At 30.3% G+C, this 18638-nt stretch overlaps 1 protein-coding gene and 1 long non-coding RNA gene across 3 annotated transcripts in view; one reads left to right on the plus strand and one right to left on the minus strand.

Annotated features, from left to right (window-relative positions):
* The window catches only part of LOC111419312 (putative uncharacterized protein DDB_G0277255), a 53555-nt gene extending 34917 nt beyond the window's left edge, over nt 1–18638 (plus strand). For both annotated transcript variants that reach the window (XM_023052086.2, XM_023052087.2), the window contains 4 exons: nt 8235–8436; nt 13417–13589; nt 13695–15224; nt 18143–18638. In XM_023052086.2, coding sequence (XP_022907854.2) covers nt 8235–8436; nt 13417–13589; nt 13695–15224; nt 18143–18202 — 1965 coding nt within the window. In that variant the 3' untranslated portion in view covers nt 18203–18638. The remainder of the gene's footprint in view (nt 1–8234; nt 8437–13416; nt 13590–13694; nt 15225–18142) is intronic.
* Nucleotides 7849–8721, minus strand: LOC139429737 (uncharacterized). The gene is made up of 2 exons (XR_011640295.1): nt 8538–8721; nt 7849–8482 (listed from the first exon to the last, which is right to left on the minus strand). It is a non-coding gene; the product is annotated as an uncharacterized lncRNA (long non-coding RNA).

An 18638-nucleotide genomic window follows, 5' to 3' on the forward strand; every position in this document is an offset into this window, starting at 1 on the left:
AGAATCTGAGTTGTGACAAATTTCTAGGTCTACTAGAAATATTCGGATTTAGCCGCACGTCTCTCAAAGGTTTCTTGTTCTAGGTCTAGTGTTAGTTCCAGTTTTAGTGCAATCTTATGCTAACTAGCGCTACCTATCACTGTCACTAGAACAAACATTAGAATTAGAAACATTCGGATTTAGCCGTACGTCTCAAGACGGCTTCAGAAACCCGAATGATTCTAGTTCTAGGTCTTGTGTTAGTTCTAGTTTTACACTAGCACTATCACTAGAACTAACACAAGACCTAGATCTAGAATTATTCGGATACACTGTATATTTTTGTTATATATTTGTACATGTGTAGCTTTATGTTTCTCATAATTACATAAACTACTTTTTTCCCATTCTATATTATTTCAACACAAAACCATAACATATTAAATAAGTTTCTAGAACCAAAAACGTATTTAGTTTTTGAGATTTTAATTTTTAAACATAAGCCGTTTTTTCAAATCCATATTTGCTTTATTCTTCATATTATAAATTAAAATTGAGGGTGTAAAGAAAATACATTCGACTGCGTCGTTTACGAGTGTTAAACGTTCTCTTCAATAACCATCTCCTTGGCATGGTTCTTAAAACGTTAACCGCGCACGGTCAAGATCCAATTATAAGCCGTTATTAATTAGCACCATTAATAAATGTAAACGATTATGGCGCCTCGAAGTCTCTAATCTCGATCTTGAAATAAACGACTCTTGAAACTCGTTCGGAGGTTGAGAAGAAGTACCCTTCGATACCGACACGTGCTTCACCGTTTAATTTTTTTTAAACGTTAAAATACAAGAATTATCTCGTAAATAACATGGTAACGACGACGTTCGGGTCACTCGGAGGCCGTTCAAGACCTGGTATTTACCGGTGAAAAGGTGAAAAGAAACAACCCAAGAGATTGTATTGCTCGGTTGAGATTTGAAATCGTGGTGGTCGAGATGAGTTAATATTCGGTTGTCTCGATTATTTATAATAATTATGCTTGCAAGAATATTATTTAGCACTACCATTTAAAGGCAATACTTTAAGCCGGTCGTTATTCAATCAATTTCAGAAGTGGTTACTCAAAAAATGTTGGGTATGACTATTTTAGCGATGTGGAAGTTATAAAACTATCCGAAACGATTTACGAACTGGTAGTAATTAGTGTTAGCGCTACCAAATGCTCTGCGACCATTTCGCGCCGGTACCAGATACACTACTCACTTGGACTTGTTGTGCTAGGTACCTTCGTCTTCTTCTTCTTGACTTATGGTGCTAATTAAAACGACCGGAGAACCGGAGAGGCGCAACAAAGTGTGACATCTTTTCCAATTGCGTTTCGTGACCGTACGTTGTAAATTTTCAAGTCATACGGTTTTATTTGTTTGACTCTTTGAAAGTTACAATAATGTACATAGCATTTATTGAAGAATCAAAATATTAAGTCTTTGCAATAAATAATAATCAAGACAATAATATATATTATTTTATCATATATAGTATGTTTTAATACTAATCTCGTTACATCAAAAACCATAATGAACCTCAATCGTATAATAATTGATAGATATCACCTCAGTAAAAAATTAATCGACCGCTAATCGATGCTTAACCTGATTGTAGTCAAACCTTGATTTAGAGATTATGGCACGTGAACTTTGTGATGGTTTCGATTGAAATTGAAATATTGAAATCGTTTATACTTCAATGTTAACGTTATATTAAACCATTTTTTTTAATCAAGTACTAATCAAGGGTTAATTTGGCGTTAATTTCAACCATATTAAGAGTTAAGGACAATTTAAAATAAAAATTATCTGTAGAAATTGATAAACAAATTCTAATTTAGTTAAAGCTCGATTAGCATGAAGTTAACTTTAACCGAAGTATAAATAAAACTAAAAATGTGTTCTATAAAATATTAACCGAACGCTAATTCTGAGAAATTTAAATTTTCTTTATTCAACAACATTAATCAAGCATTAATCGATGGATATCATCACGTTAAGTTAGTTGTAGATAAATAAATTTAGATTTTTAAGGCATAAATATATCATGAAAACTTATTTAATGACTCAACCGATTTATAACTTAACACTTTGATTATGTTTAATCAAAACAAGAAGAAAAATAATAATTTGATGAATTCTGACAAATTTAATAATAAATAAATTTAATGTCTAATGAAATTAATGATCCATACTTAATTTAATTTTAAATTAATCTCGTTAATTGAATTTTAAATTAATCTCGCTAATTAAATTTTAACTAAACGTTAAATAGCAGAGGGTCAGGTTAATTCTAAAATACCAAATTAATCGACAGCTTATTAAATGATCATTAACACCATCAAATTAAAAACCAAAAAATTGGTTTTTGTGAAAATTTCATCGAACGCTAATCGATGGTTAACGTTGCATTTATTCAGGCATTGTGTTATAAAGTGCGATTATTTAATTTTTCATCGGACAATAAATCACTGATTAAACCTTGAAAATCTAGATAATATGAGAGTGCCAGTGAGATATTAAACAAATTCCACGTCAATTTATTTTGAAAGCTTGCTAACTTTCTTAAAGCTCGATTAACATCAAGTTAACTTTAATCAAATTATAAATAAAACTTAAAATGTGTTCTATAAAATATTAATCGAACGCTAATTGATGCTGAGAAATTTAAATTTTCTTTATTCAGCAACCTTAATTAAGCACTAATCGATGGTTACCATCATGTTAAGTTAGTTATAGATAATCCACCCCTGATTTCTACTAATAACTTATTTAAAATAATTGTGTAAGATTTGTGTAGTGTTATAAAGCTTGAAACCAGATTAATGTATTATTATTCAAATCATTTATAACCTAACGCTAAAGCCATGTCAAATTGAAATGTTTTTTTAATCAAACATTAATCGATGGTTAATTTGACGTTAATTTCAATTATAATAAGAGTTAAGGTCAATTTAAAATAAAAATCAGTTATAGAAACCGTTAAACAAACTCTAATTTAGTTAGAGCTCGATCAACATCAAGTTAACTTTAATCGAAATGTAAATAAATCTTAAAATCTGTTCTAAAAAATATTAATCGAACGCTAATTGATGCTCAACGTCATCACATCGATGACGTTGAGTTTACATCAGACAGTTCTGAGAAATTAAAATTTTCTTTATTCAACAACCTTAATCAAGCACTAATCGATGGTTACCATCATGTTAAGTTAGTTATAAATAATCCGCCCCTGATTTCTACTAATAACTTATTTAAAAATAAATGTCTAAGATTTTCGTAGTGTTATAAAGCTTGAAACCAAATTAATGAATTATTATTCAAATTATTTATAACCTAACGGTAAAGCCATGTTAAATTGATATGTTTCTTTAATCAAACATTAATCGATGGTTAATTTGACGTTAATTTCAATTATATTAAGAGTTAAGGTTAATTTAAAATAAAAATTATTTATAGAAATCGTTAAACAAACTCTAATTATTTAAAGCTCGATTAACATCAAGTTAACTTTAATCGAAATATAAATAAATCTTAAAATGTGTTCTATAAAATATTAATCGAACGCTAGTTGATGCTCAACGTCATCGATGTAAACAGTTCTGAGAAATTTAAATTTTCTTTATTCAACAACCTTAATCAAGCACTAATCGATGGTTACCATCATGTTAAGTTAGTTATAGATAATCCACCCCTGATTTATATTAACAACTTATTTAAAAATAATTGTGTACGATTTTTGTGGTGTTTTAAAGGTTGAAACCAGATTAATGTATTATTATTCAAATCATTTATAACCTAACGCTAAAGCCATGTTAAATTGAAATGTTTCTTTAATCGATGATTAATTTAACGTTAATTTCAATTATATTAAGAGTTAAGGTTAATTTTAAATAAAAATGGTTTATAGAAATCGTTAAACAAACTCTAATTTGGTTAGAGCTCGATTAACATCAAGTTAACTTTAATCGAAATATAAATAAATCTTAAAATGTGTTCTATAAATTATTAATCGAACGCTAATTCATGCTCAACGTCGTCGATGTAAACGGTTCTGAGAAATTTTAATTTTCTTTATTCAACAACCTTAATCAAACACTAATCGATGGTTACCATCATGTTAAGTTAGTTATAGATAATCCAACCCTGATTTATATTAACAACTTATTTAAAAATAATTGTGTACGATTTTTGTGGTGTTTTAAAGCTTGAAACCAGATTAATGTATTATTATTCAAATCATTTATAACCTAACGCTAAAGCCATGTTAAATTGAAATGTTTCTTTAATCGTACATTAATCGATGATTAATTTAACGTTAATTTCAATTATATTAAGAGTTAAGGTTAATTTTAAATAAAAATGGTTTATAGAAATCGTTAAACAAACTCTAATTTAGTTAGAGCTCGATTAACATCAAGTTAACTTTAATCGAAATATAAATAAATCTTAAAATGTGTTCTATTTCTTTATTCAACAACCTTAATCAAGCACTAATCGATGGTTACCAATATGTTAAGTTAGTTATAGATAATCCACCCTTGATTTCTACTAATAACTTATTTAAAAATTATTGTGTAAGATTTTTGTAGTGTTATAAAACTTTAAACCAGACTAATGTATTATTATTCAAATCATTTATAACCTAACGCTAAAGCCATGTTAAATTGATATGTTTCTTTAATCAAACATTAATCGATGGTTAATTTGACGTTAATTTCAATTATATTAAGAGTTAAGGCCAATTTAAAATAAAAATGATTTATAGAAATCGTTAAACAAACTCTAATTTAGTTAAAGCTCGATTAACATCAAGTTAACTTTAATCGAAATATAAATAAATCTTAAAATGTGTTCTACAAAATATTAATCGAACGATAATTGATGCTCAAAGTCATCGATGTAAACAGTTCTGAGAAATTTGAATTTTCTTTATTCAACAACTTTAATCAAGCACTAATCGATGGTTACCATCATGTTAATTTAGTTATAGATAATCCACCCCTTATTTCTACTAATAACTTATTTATAAATAATTGTGTAAGATTTTTGTAGTGTTATAAAGCTTGAAACCAGATTAATGTATTATTATTCAAATCATTTATAACTTAACGCTAAAACCATGTTGAATTGAAATGTTTCTTTAATCAAACATTAATCGATGGTTAATTTGACGTTAATTTTAATCATATTAAGAGTTAAGGTCAATTTAAAATAAAAAAGATTTATTGAAATCGTTAAACAAACTCTAATGTAGTTAAAGCTCGATTAACATCAAGTTAACTTTAATCGGAATATAAATAAATCTTAAAATGTGTTTTATAAAATATTAATCGAACGCTAATTGATGCTCAGCGTCATTGATGTAAACAGTTCTGAGATATTTAAGTTTTCTTTATTCAACAACCTTAATGGATGGTTACCATCATGCTACGTTAGTTATAGATAATCCACCCCTGATTTCTACTAATAACTTATTTAAAAATAATTGTGTAAGATTTTTGTAGTGTTATAAAGCTTGAAACCAGATTAATGTATTATTATTCAAATCATTTATAACCTAACGCTAAAACCATGTTAAATTGAAATGTTTCTTTAATCAAACATTAATCGATGGTTAATTTGACGTTAATTTTAATTATATTAAGAGTCAAGGTCAATTTAAAATAAAAATGATTTATAGAAATCGTTAAACAAACTCTAATGTAGTTAAAGCTCGATTAACATCAAGTTAACTTTAATCGGAATATAAATAAAACTTACAATGTGTTCTATAAAATATTAATCGAACGCTAATCGATGCTCAGCGTCATCGATGTAAACAGTTCTGAAATATTTAAGTTTATTCAACAACCTTAATCGATGGTTACCATTATGCTAAGTTAGTTATAGATAATCCACCCCTGATTTTCACTAATAACTTATTTAAAAATAATTCTGTAAGATTTTTGTGGCGTTATAAAGCTTGAAACCAGATTAATGTATTATTATTCAAATCATTTATAAACTAACGTTAAAACCATGTTAAATTGAAATGTTTCTTTAATCAAACATTAATCGATGGTTAATTTTAATTGTATTAAGAGTTAAGGTCAATTTAAAATAAAAATTATTTATAGAAATCGTTAAACAAGCTCTAATGTAGTTAAAGCTCGATTAACATCAAGTTAACTTTAATCGGAATATAAATAAATCTTAAAATGTGTTCTATTTCTTTATTCAACAACCTTAATCAAGCACTAATCGATGGTTAACATCATCTTAAGTTAGTTATAGATAATCCACCCCTGATTTCTACTAATAACTTATTTAAAAATAATTGTGTAAGATTTTTGTGGTGTTATAAAGCTTGAAACCAGATTAATGTATTATTATTCAAATCATTTATAACCTAACGGTAAAACCATGTTAAATTGAAATGTTTCTTTAATCAAACATTAATCGATGGTTAATTTGACGTTAATTTCAATTATATTAAGACTTAAGGTTAATTTAAAATAAAAATTATTTATAGAAATCGTTAAACAACCTCTAATTTAGTTAAACCTCGATTAACATCAAGTTAACTTTAATCGGAATATAAATAAATCTTAAAATGTGTTTTATAAAATATTAATCGAACGCTATTCGATGCTCAGCGTCATCGATGTAAACAGTTCTGAAATATTTAAGTTTATTCAACAACCTTAATCGATGGTTACCATTATGCTAAGTTAGTTATAGATAATCCACCCCTGATTTTCACTAATAACTTATTTAAAAATAATTCTGTAAGATTTTTGTGGCGTTATAAAGCTTGAAACCAGATTAATGTATTATTATTCAAATCATTTATAACCTAACGCTAAAACCATGTTAAATTGAAATGTTTCTTTAATCAAACATTAATCGATGGTTAATTTGACGTTAATTTCAATTATATTAAGAGTTAAGGTTAATTTAAAATAAAAATTATTTATAGAAATCGTTAAACAAATTCTAATTTAGTTAAAGCTCGATTAACATCAAGTTAACTTTAATCGAAATATAAATAAATCTTAAAATGTGTTGTATAAAATATTAATCGAACGCTAATCGATGCTCAGCGTCATCGATGTAAACAGTTCTGAAATATTTAAGTTTATTCAACAACCTTAATCGATGGTTACCATCATGCTAAGTTAGTTATAGATAATCCACCCCTGATTTTCACTAATAACTTATTTAAAAATAATTCTGTAAGATTTTTGTAGTGTTATGAAGCTTGAAACTAGATTAATGTATTATTATTCAAATCATTTATAACCTAACGCTAAAAGCATATGAAATTAAAATGTTTCTTTAATCGAACATTAATCGTCGGATAATTGACGTTAAAAGGCGCTGTTTTAGAAAGTTTAATCCTGTTGACTTTAAACAAACGTTAAACGAACAAAACCGAAGATTTCTAATATAACACCTATGTAATGTTGAATCCAATTTGAGTTTTATACAATCTTAATCAAATGCTAATCGAGAAGTAATATTACGTTCTAATCAATACTTTATCGACATTCATCTCAAACTCCAATCGATGATATATGTATGAACTTTTTGTGTGTCATTAATAAATTTTAAAAAGAGTGTTTTTAAGGAAATTTTAATTGTTTCTTGACGAAATAGCATTCGTCTTCGCTTATAACAACAATCACAAAAGTATTAACACAAGCCTGAAGAAGAATACATTTTAATTTAAGACTTAGAGAGTGGTTATTGTTGTTGTTGGTGGTGATTGACGACTTACCACAGCGCATTAATCACACCATCGTTAGAGGGCAAACGTTAATGTGAACAAAACTTTAAATAAAGTTGCAAAAAATCTTTTACTGACAAAAAAAATCTTTTACATTGATTTGGTCGTTCTAAAACATTATCAGTAGTAGTTGTTGCACACGTTAGTAAACAAGAAATAGAAACGTGTTCTTGGCGAAGCTCTTAACGCATTTCGCATTTTAGTTAAGTAAGGTTTTACTTAAGGTGGTGGTTGCGTAATAACAACGAGCGAGCACGTTTCCGCGTGGGAATCCTCCGTTTGTTTCTCTTCGCAACTAGGATAATATGTAACGGTTCCCTCTAATAGTTTTCGTAAGTTATTATTGCTCGTAATTAGTGTTGTCTTTATAAGATTTTCTTCATCTCCCATCTCCCTTTTATTAATTATTAATAAAACTAATAAGATTTCTTTTTCAGGATATTTTGATCGGCATCGGAATCGGAATGTTGGCCTGCTTCTGTTCCCTATCGAAACGAAGACAAGAAATCCTCCTTTATCTAACGATTTCCATTCTCGTTGCGAACGCCATCAACGTCGTGATTACCGAATGGAGTTTCTACGTAAACGATATGAAAGAAATGGTCGGAGCTCACCGATACACCATCCTCATCGAATATGGTAATGTTATTAACAAACAAAAAATTTTATACATATAAGTCGTGTTCTATAAATAGGAATTTGTTAATGCACTAAAAAATTTGCATATTTTTAATACGTACCATCAACTTTAGGAATTCCTATTTTTTCTTATTATTTTCATTATCGCTGCTAGCTTGGTTTTGTTGTTGGAATATTTTACATTTTACAACCGGTAAGGTCGTTTCAATGATTATTCGAGAAGCGTTTGCTTAAAGAGTTAGTTGTGGCTCCGGGTTATTATTGCTTGTTTAAAATAACGGTGACGTCAAATAAGTTTTCATTTGATTGTAATCGATCTAAAAAATTGGTTGTGTTTAATAATCGCTCGAAAACGATTTGATTTCGTCTATAATTTATTCAGTTTATCTATAAATTTGCAGGTGAGTTAAAAGTTGTTTTAAATTGTTTGATTTCGCGTATAAATTTATTATCTAAAATTAAATTGTTTATCAAGCTGTAATTATAAACTTTACCCTAATATGGGATGTGAACTTTGTCACCCTTGTGAATATGGGTGACGTGGCAATCATCCTCTAAAAATTTCAGCGAAATTTCCCCAGAGTTTAATTGGCTCGAAAACATAATCAATAACGAAACATGTTTTATAACTGTTTTAGAACCATTATTATCTTCTCTGTTAGATTTTATCATTTACTTAATAGTATTTTTATTTATATTAAAACTTCTATCCATTTTTTACCGTTTTATTATTTCACTTTACATATTTCGGCCATATATGACCATCATGGGATGTAAATTCCACCAGCAAAAATTAAAATGATCACAACATGAAGTGTTTCGCAGTAAAGTAATTAGAATAAATATAGAAAATATAAAAACTTTAATGAAACGCAAATTGAATTTTTTAACATTAACCTTGAAGAACAATAATGATATAGCCGATATAGTACGTGAATCAAGGTGTTATAACAAAAGACTTTACGTGTATTAAGCATAGAATATAACTTCAATTGTTTGCGTAGTTGCATTTTAAGATATCCCCAAAGGAAGTAATCCAAAAGCGTTAAATCGCAAGATCTCGATGACCAATTCACAGAGCAACCTCGCTGATAACCATATCTACAAATGGCGCATGCAGAATGACACATTATGCGAGGTGCGTTCCAGTTTTAAGAAAAGTTCTTGATATCCATCTTCATCCACTTTAAGCCGCAAAAAGTTGCTGATTCTGTCAAAGCAATACCCACGTCGAACATTTTCCCCGAATGATTTAGTGTTGGTGTATCTTGTGTGTTTATTGATGTGTTCATCTAAAATGGGCTCCGTTGCTTAAGATGATCCTTTTGCTAAAATTTGTCCACCTTGATCAACTTCCAACTGCTTTACAGCTCAGCGAACACATAGTGTTGTTTATGATCCCAGTTATTTATTTATTTGGGAAGTACAACACAATAAACTACATGTAGTGTATCAGTCAGACAGCCCGGTGCTGCATTCCCATTCAATTTATCACTCGATTCCCTATCTCTCATTGCCTGTTACACGCCTTTACACCATGATCTTCGAGGAAGTCGTCTTCTTTTCTTTTCAGATGATGTAACAGGTGGTTGCTTCCATGCGTAACACATAACAAAATCATCTCAAGCCTCTCTTTTCAACCCTGTCCATGACAGTTTCCGTTGCTGTCATTCTGTTTTTAATGTCCTCATTTCGAATTCTTTCCAATCTGAGCATCCTCGCACTTTTACGCAAATAATCCATCGCCATTACAACTCTCCGTTTATCCTCCTTCTTCATCATCCAAAGCTCACAACCACATGTCAATACATTCTCGATGATAGTCTTCCCAATAAATTTCGTATTATTCTGGTTTATGGTTTTATCCCACCAGATAGAATTAAGTGCTCCCATTACATTTCTGGCTTTACCGACCTCGATTGTGATTTTTCACATAAACTATGTGTGTCCTGTGCTAGAATGGATAGTGATTTTCCAAAAAGCCATCCCCTTCGGCCAGATATCCGGCATATCTATTCGGCCATTATGGTTATAATTTCTGGTGCATTTCTGAAGTGATACCCTACATTGCCACATTATTGCGATATTTGAATAAAAATGAAATTAATAAGAAAGCTGATAAGATATGTCAACTTATTTGAAAATTTTGATGCTTGTTTAACTAACGAAGCAACTCTAAAAAGAGGATGCTTTAATTAAGAATTGGTGATATTTCCACAAGGATCCTTCAAAAATTAATTTTATAGCGAATTTTGAAAATTCTCAATGAAAAATTGCAACATCGAAAATTTTATCAAAACTTCAAATATTGTTTTCTAAAAAACTAAAAGTTATTTTTCAAAACGGGTTGGTTCATTGGAAAGAGGACACTCTTATTAACACTTTGGAAAATTTTCATACTCATATTCCAAGAAATGGATTTTATAAGAATTTTTAAAACTTAATCGGCGAAAATTGCAAAATTCGCAAAAATTGTCGATCATTTAAAGAACTGAAAGTGATTTTTCAAAACGGCTTGTTGCATTAAAAAGAGGATAGTTTAATTAATAATTGCTGATATTTCCACAAGGATTCTTCAAGAAATTAATTTTTTAGCGAATTTTGTAAGTTATCGATAAAAATTACAGTAACGAAAATTTTATCAAAACTTCAAATTTTGTTTTCTCAAAAACTAAAAGTTATTTTTCAAATCGTGTTGGTTCATTGGAAAGAGGACACTTTTGTTAACACTTTGGGAAATTTTCATACTCATATTCCAAGAACTGGATTTTATACGAATTTTTAATACTTAATCGGCGAAAATTGCAAAACTTCGAAAAAATTGTCGATCATTTCAAAAATTTATTTCTCAAAAACTAAAAGTTATTTTTCAAAACGGCTTGTTGCATTAAAAAGAGGATACTTTAATTAATAATTGGTGATATTTTCACAAGGATCCTTCAAGAAATTAATTTTATAGCGAATTTTGAAAGTTATCGATGAAAATTGCAACATCGAAAATTTTATCAAAACTTCAAATATTGTTTTCTAAAAAACTAAAAGTTATTTTTGAAAACGAGTTGGTTCATTGGAAAGAGGACACTTTTATTAACACTTTGGAAAATTTTCATACTCATATTCCAAGAAATGGATTTTATACGAATTTTTAAAACTTAATTCTTCGAAAACTGCAAAATTAGAAAAAATTATCGATCATTTCAAAAATTTATTTCTCAAAAATTAAAAGCGATTATTCAAAACAGCTTGTTGCATTAAAAAGAGGATCCTTTAATTAATAATTGGTGATATTTTCACAAGGATCCTTCAAGAAATTAATTTTATAGCGAATTTTGAACGTTATCGATGAAAATTGCAACATCGAAAATTTTATCAAAACTTCAAATATTGTTTTCTAAAAAACTAAAAGTTATTTTTCAAAACGGGTTCGTTCATTGGAAAGAGGACACTTTTATTAACATTTTGGGAAATTTTCATACTCATATTCTAAGAAATGGATTTTATACGAATTTTTAAAACTTAATCGGCGAAAATTGCAAAATTCGCAAAAATTGTCGATCATTTAAAAAATTTATTTCTCAAGAACTGAAAGTGATTTTTCAAAACGACTTGTTGCATTAAGAAGAGGATACTTTAATTAACAATTGGTGATATTTCCACAAGGATCCTTCAAGAAATTAATTTTATAGCGAATTTTGAAAATTCTCGATGAAAAATGACAACATTGAAAATTTTATCAAAACTTCAAATATTGTTTTCTAAAAAACTAAAAGTTATTTTTCAAAACGGGTTGGTTCATTGGAAAGAGGACACTCTTATTAACAGTTTGGGAAATTTTCATACTCATATTCTAAGAACTTGATTTTATACGAATTTTTAAAACTTAATTGGCGAAAATTGAAAAAGTCGAAAAAATTTTCGATCTTTTCAAAAATGTATTTTTCAAGAACTGAAAGTGATTTATCTGCTAGTGACTGTACTGCTTATTTGTCTCGTTATTCAGTTCCCTTTTGACCTTATTTTGTTTGTTGAGGTGGTGGAAGTTTTAACTTATGTATAAAAATATCTCTAAAAGTTATGAAAATTCTAAATGATATACAGTTATTGCTCTCAAGAATTCTATACCAGAAATGATCTGAATTGTTGCCTCAAAAGCATTTTTTTGTTTTGAGGGATAGATCCTAAATAGCAAGGTAAAGTAAAAATATATTGTGCAACATTTGTAAATATAATATGCACCCAAATGTAGATGAAGGTTTTACTATAAGAATTAAAGTACAAAAACGTAACTAAAACACACATTTTTATTTACTAAACAATTACAAACAGGTTCACAAAGATTCTACTTAAAGATAACTTCACAGTTAAATAATCATAAAATTAATTATTTTCCTTTTCTTTATGAGATATTTATTAAAATTTTTAATATTCGAAATCAAATCGATCAATTTGAAACACTTAATCGTTTCATAATGAAGTATTATTTGATGCTTAGGAGCAGGGGGAACATTTGAAAACGAAATAAATCTTAAAAAAGAATTTAATCTATAATTATATTGTCGATAACGTTAATATTTCAACAACACCTGTCTTGCTTTATTACGTCGTCACAGAAACGCTTCTTGTTTCCCGGAATGTTAACACCGCGCATAACTCAACGTTCATTTCCTCGAGTACCGGAATGTCCAGAACACCAGATTAAGTCCACGGAGGCCGCGCTGTCCTCACCATCTAAACTGTGTTAAAATTACCATGATCATCTCTCAGGTTTATAAAACTACCCATTTTAATAAAAATGGAATTACAAATTTCAACATTCCCTTTCACGTTTTTTGTTCGTGATAGGTTAATAATAATACTTTAAAAAGATTCTTTCAACTTCTTTATCGATTTTAATTTAATGGGCAATAATTTATATTGATCGAAATGTTTTATATTAAATTTAATTTTAATAATTAAAATAATAAAATAACTTTTTTTTAGCTTGTTGGACAACAAGAGCTTCTTCAGCACTTCTAATCTTCACAACATTTTTGGACGCCCAATTGTCTTTTTGTTCGATTCAAACGGCCCCAAAACCACAGTCTGTCAAAATGAAGAAACCGCCGCGGGGTTCTCACGAGCAGGTCTCAGATATTGAGTACATCATACCCAGGGTAAGAGATAAATGCGTTACCAGCCGCGCCAAAGTATCGGTAGAAAGTGGCACTCTCACGACATGACGACGATATTAAAGTAAAACTCCTCTCCTTCTTTTTCAGCGCAAATCGTCCAAACCACCGTCAACGGCGACAGTCTGTAACGCGTACTCACAGAGTTGGGTCTATGATGCGGAAACCGCTAATAATACTTTCGGTAATAACCATCATCATCATCAACAAGAAAACGGTTGCAACTATCAAAGTCAACGTGATCAAAGCAGCGGTTTATATTTAACTTTACCACAAGAAGAGGTATCAACAAAAATCGTTCAAAGAAAAAATTCGTTAGATAATGTGATGGTTAGTAGTGATAAAGCTCATTTAATAGATAATCCAGTTGTGCACATAGAAGAAGCTTCCGATGATAGCAACAGTAACAATGATAGAAAGTTATGTTACATGAAGAGCTTTTCAAGGTCAACTTCCCCGGTGATTATATCACCGAGTTCCTCACAAATAAGTTTAAATAATCCACCACCTATTTACGAATGTCTACAAAAATTAACCGAACCCGAAATTTACCGAACCAGACTAACGAGTGCTTTAAGTAATAAATCAGATGAATATCAAGCACCTCAACCCGTTATGGTTCGCACAACTAGTCCTCAAGTTGAAAAGGTACAATACGCATCATTAATGAAAGAACTCGAAAAAGTTATTGTAAATAAAAAGGAGCCATCACCACCTACACCTAGTAATAATAATTTCCAAAGTTCTGAAAGCTCAACTTCATCGTCGTCTAAACAAACTTGCTCTTCTCAAACATCTAAAACGTCAAAAACATCTAAAAGTTCTAAGAGCTCAAAAAGTTCCAAAAATAGTGATGCTGAATTTTCGAAAGAATTAGAAGCCGCACTTCAACTTATTCAAGACTTAGAAAGTCCAAATACAATTGAAACGCCATCTGAGCATAAAATTTTTGATCCGAATTGGAGGAATAGTACAACATCAAGCGAAGAAGATGAAAAGACTCTCGCTGAAATTGTAACACCGACCGATGAATACCAACCAGAACAACTATCAACGTTCAAACCGGCAACTTTAAAAGGTCAAACCTCATCATCTAGAAACGGTAAGGGTGCTTGTATTATAATCCACAGCGAATCACAAAGTACATCAGGGTACAGTTCGCCAACACACAAGACACCCAATTGGTCGACGACCTCCTCGGTAAACAGTAGTAATAACGATCATAATTTAGATTTACGAAAAACAATCGTTTCTTGTACAATTCGTAATACTAAATCGTCAGCGGTTATTTCAATTTATAATAGTCCCGAAGATAATCAAAAAACCAAAAACGTTACTCTAGTCAAGATTAATGGTGGGGGCGAAGAAGAAAAGATTTCACCACTTCCTCCCAAAACTCCCAATTACGAACCATCTTTAATACAAGACAATCACCAACAAAAAATTAAAAAGGATTCCACTAATTTGTGGAGTGTCAAATCGCTCCTAAGAAAAAAGAAGAACAACAAAACAAAAATGTGTCCGGAATTAGAAGAGGCGATTATTAAATCGGAAAGTTTGGCTTACCTCAGCGAAAATGAATTGTTAGCAAGACATCAACGTAACAAAGATATTCACAGGGTAAGGATGGTAGTGGAGGAGGTGAAATGATTGTTTCTGGGAACTTTTCTGGTGTTGGTAATAATAATAACAATTAATTTTATCGTAGCAAAAAAAAAAAGAAAATTGAGTTATCTAAAAATTATTTAATATTACAATACTAATGGTCTTAATTGGAATGGTCTTAGTTGGTGGAGGTATTCTTGGTGAGGGTTTTATTTTAATCCATTTTAAAACAACAGATCCGATCTGTTCCCATGGTTTATAATAAATGGTTGTAGTACAAGCGGGTAAGAATAGAGAAAACTGAAAGAATTTTTCTTGCAAACAAGTCGAAAGCGTTTCCCGCTTTCACTCTTAGGTGTAAACGAGTTTTGGTTATGTTGTAAGGAAGTCTTTTTACGTATTTAAAACTGTTATTTTTATTTTATGGTTCCTTTCTTAATTAACAACCTAAAAGTATTTTAAGACAAATCTTTCTATTTTTATCTGGTCAAAGATTTTTTTTAATAACAACTATATGTACACAAAGAGTTCTTGAATTACAGATATTTATTTTATTTGGAGAAAAGGTATTGGGTTTGTTGAAATTATTTAATAGAATGATGTAATCTTTTTGGGTTACATTATTGCCTAAAGGCAGAATTTTGTAAGTGGACTTTCCAACAAATGTGTTGCTTGATAATTATTTGCTGAACTTATATTTTTCTTCCAGCGAAAAACAACGACCAGTTTTAAACGTGGATAATCTATACAAATAAATGTTTTCCCTAAAGTTATTAAAGTCTTCTTTTAGTCTTCTTACAATACGATTTTGATGGAGCCGCTGATCGTTGTTCCAATGAGCATTGTAAAGCTTTTAGTCGTATTCGAATCATGGCAGCAACTGGAGATACGATCCCTTTGCTGGTTAATATCATCCATAATTTGAATACTTCGAAGTTGCTAATCATCCAATTCACTCTTCTTTTATAGCGAAGAGGTAGCTACTACTCCAGTAACCTTCCAAAATCGTCCTGGACATTTTTCATTATCAGCCGTGAATACCATCTCAAACATCCCTCTATAGTTCTACGCACACCTCAACACGGTCATGGACATCGTTCAATATCATCGCTGTTACTCCTTATAGCTCCAAATAGTCCTCGGCATTGTTTCTGACAACCCTCTATATCATTTCTGACAACCCCCAATATTATCCCTATCACACCTCAACATCGGCCCGAATATTTCTCAATATAATCTCCGACCTCTCAAAATCGCCCTGGCCATCCTTTTTAATATCGTCCTTCACACACGTCAATATTAACTCGCGCTTTCCTCAGCATGATATCTGATATCTTATAGTATCATCCCAGACGTCTTCAATATCATAGCCCCAAATAGCATTCTATATCGTTCCATTCAAGATCATCTCTGACATACTTCAACATTCTAGATGCCTTCGATATCGTCTTCTTCTTCTTGACATAGCCACAAATAGCCCTCTACATCGTCTAAGGTCTAAGACAAACCCTAACATCGTTCTAGAAACTCCTCAATATAATCTCTGATATCTCACAACGTCATATCAGATTTGTCCTTCTCAAATTATTCTGGACATCCCTTAATATTAGTTTTTACAGTCCTCCAGACTGCCTTAAATATCCTTCAATATCCAGGCACATCCCAACGTTGTTTGGGAGATTCCTCAACATACAGAATTAATGCTTTTTGAAGACATCCAAACCGAGGTTCAATTGCGGAATGCATTAGCATCTTGTCTAATTCCATTGATAACTAAAGTTGCTGATAGGCGATTTCTAAAACGTCCAAGTGTTCCTAATAATTAAAACTTATCTTCTCGATTGGTTATTAGATTATTGATTATTTGCGTTGATTATGAAGTTTTACATCTTGATGGCTTGATGAATTGTCTGATGAATCACTAAAACAATCTACGTGAGGAATGGTACTCTTGGTTGCATGTGCTTCCAGATAATTTTACTCCATCATTATAGCTCCATCTTTGTATTTGTTTATGTGTTGCCTGTTCCACTTAAGCCGATCTTGTCCTTCTACATGTCACTGTTAAACATATACGTAATCGCTCTTATCTCCATTTAAATTCTCATTCTTTCCAACTTCATTTTTTCAATATTGTATATTCAGGAATGTCACTTCTTATCAAAGACTCAAATATAAATTTCTTTCCCCTGAAGACTTTTCCAAATATTCTTTCCAATACCAATAATACTCCTGAATGACATCATAGATAGATTCTTTTAGATTTATAAGATGGTGATCTCTTTTGACCTGTCCATAAATTGGATATCCATTTTCCAATTTGGGTCTTATTTCATTTTGGACAACACTGATCAACTACATGTGACTCTGGCGATATTGGTGCTTTCTTAATAGTCTTTTTAGCCAATCGTCCTCATTATTTACGACATTATTTCAGCCATTTTACTCTAATACGGCATGAATATTATTTTTAGACTATCAAGGGAGATCGCAATGCTTTAATTGAGATTATTGGAGTCATTTATCGCATTAGTCGTTGAATTAATAGCAGTTAAGTATATTTGGGCAGACTTACAAAAAGTCTTCAGTGAGATAGAGAAGCTGTTTGTACTGGTAGATAGTCAAAGAGTAGGTGTCTATCCCAGTTCACTTTTAACCCCATCAATTTTCGCAACCTATTTACTATCACGGTAACCATCTCAGTGAGTGTCAATGAGATTGTCAAGGAAGTAAGCAATCAATCTCCTTGACCTTTGACTTCTTGAAAATCATTTTGCGTTTAGAATCTGGATCCTTCGCACATCTGCAATTCAAGAACTCTTGTATATTGTGATTAATAGCATGTGAATAACTTTCCGTAAATAATTTAATACACGCAACATAAATTAAAATGTTAAGATTTTGTATTTTTGTTTTTTTTGTATTTATTTCAGCAAATAGAGCAACGAGTCCTCCAACAATTGGGAGTACCAAGGAATGAGTCACAATGTTAAAAAACGATCAGCAGAAGAAAATACTTCATCTTCAAAACTTTCAAGACTTTTAAATAATGACTTATATGTAAAGTCTCTCCTAATGGTCGCTTTCAACATCTTCTTGTAAAATTTAGAACGCTTAAAACACCTATACTGCGGTTAAATACTTAGGGTAATAACCCGTTGGTTAACTTTACAGGAAGATGATAAAAGTGGACTTAAAAGATATTAATCTTAAATAAATTTAAACCCCAAATCAACTTAGAACGGTTATCCGGCTTCGTCCATACTCTCAATTAATAACTATTTATATTTTTCCAAATGATAAAGATGTCTACACGTGTGTATATATTGTTAAATAGATAAAATATAGTTTATTTATAGAATATATGCGACTGTATATACTATATAATGTAACTAATATAATACAAATAAATTCCATTTTTGCTAGGAA

The sequence above is a fragment of the Onthophagus taurus genome, chromosome 1 (genome assembly GCF_036711975.1).
Source record: "Onthophagus taurus isolate NC chromosome 1, IU_Otau_3.0, whole genome shotgun sequence".
NCBI lineage: Eukaryota > Metazoa > Arthropoda > Insecta > Coleoptera > Scarabaeidae > Onthophagus > Onthophagus taurus.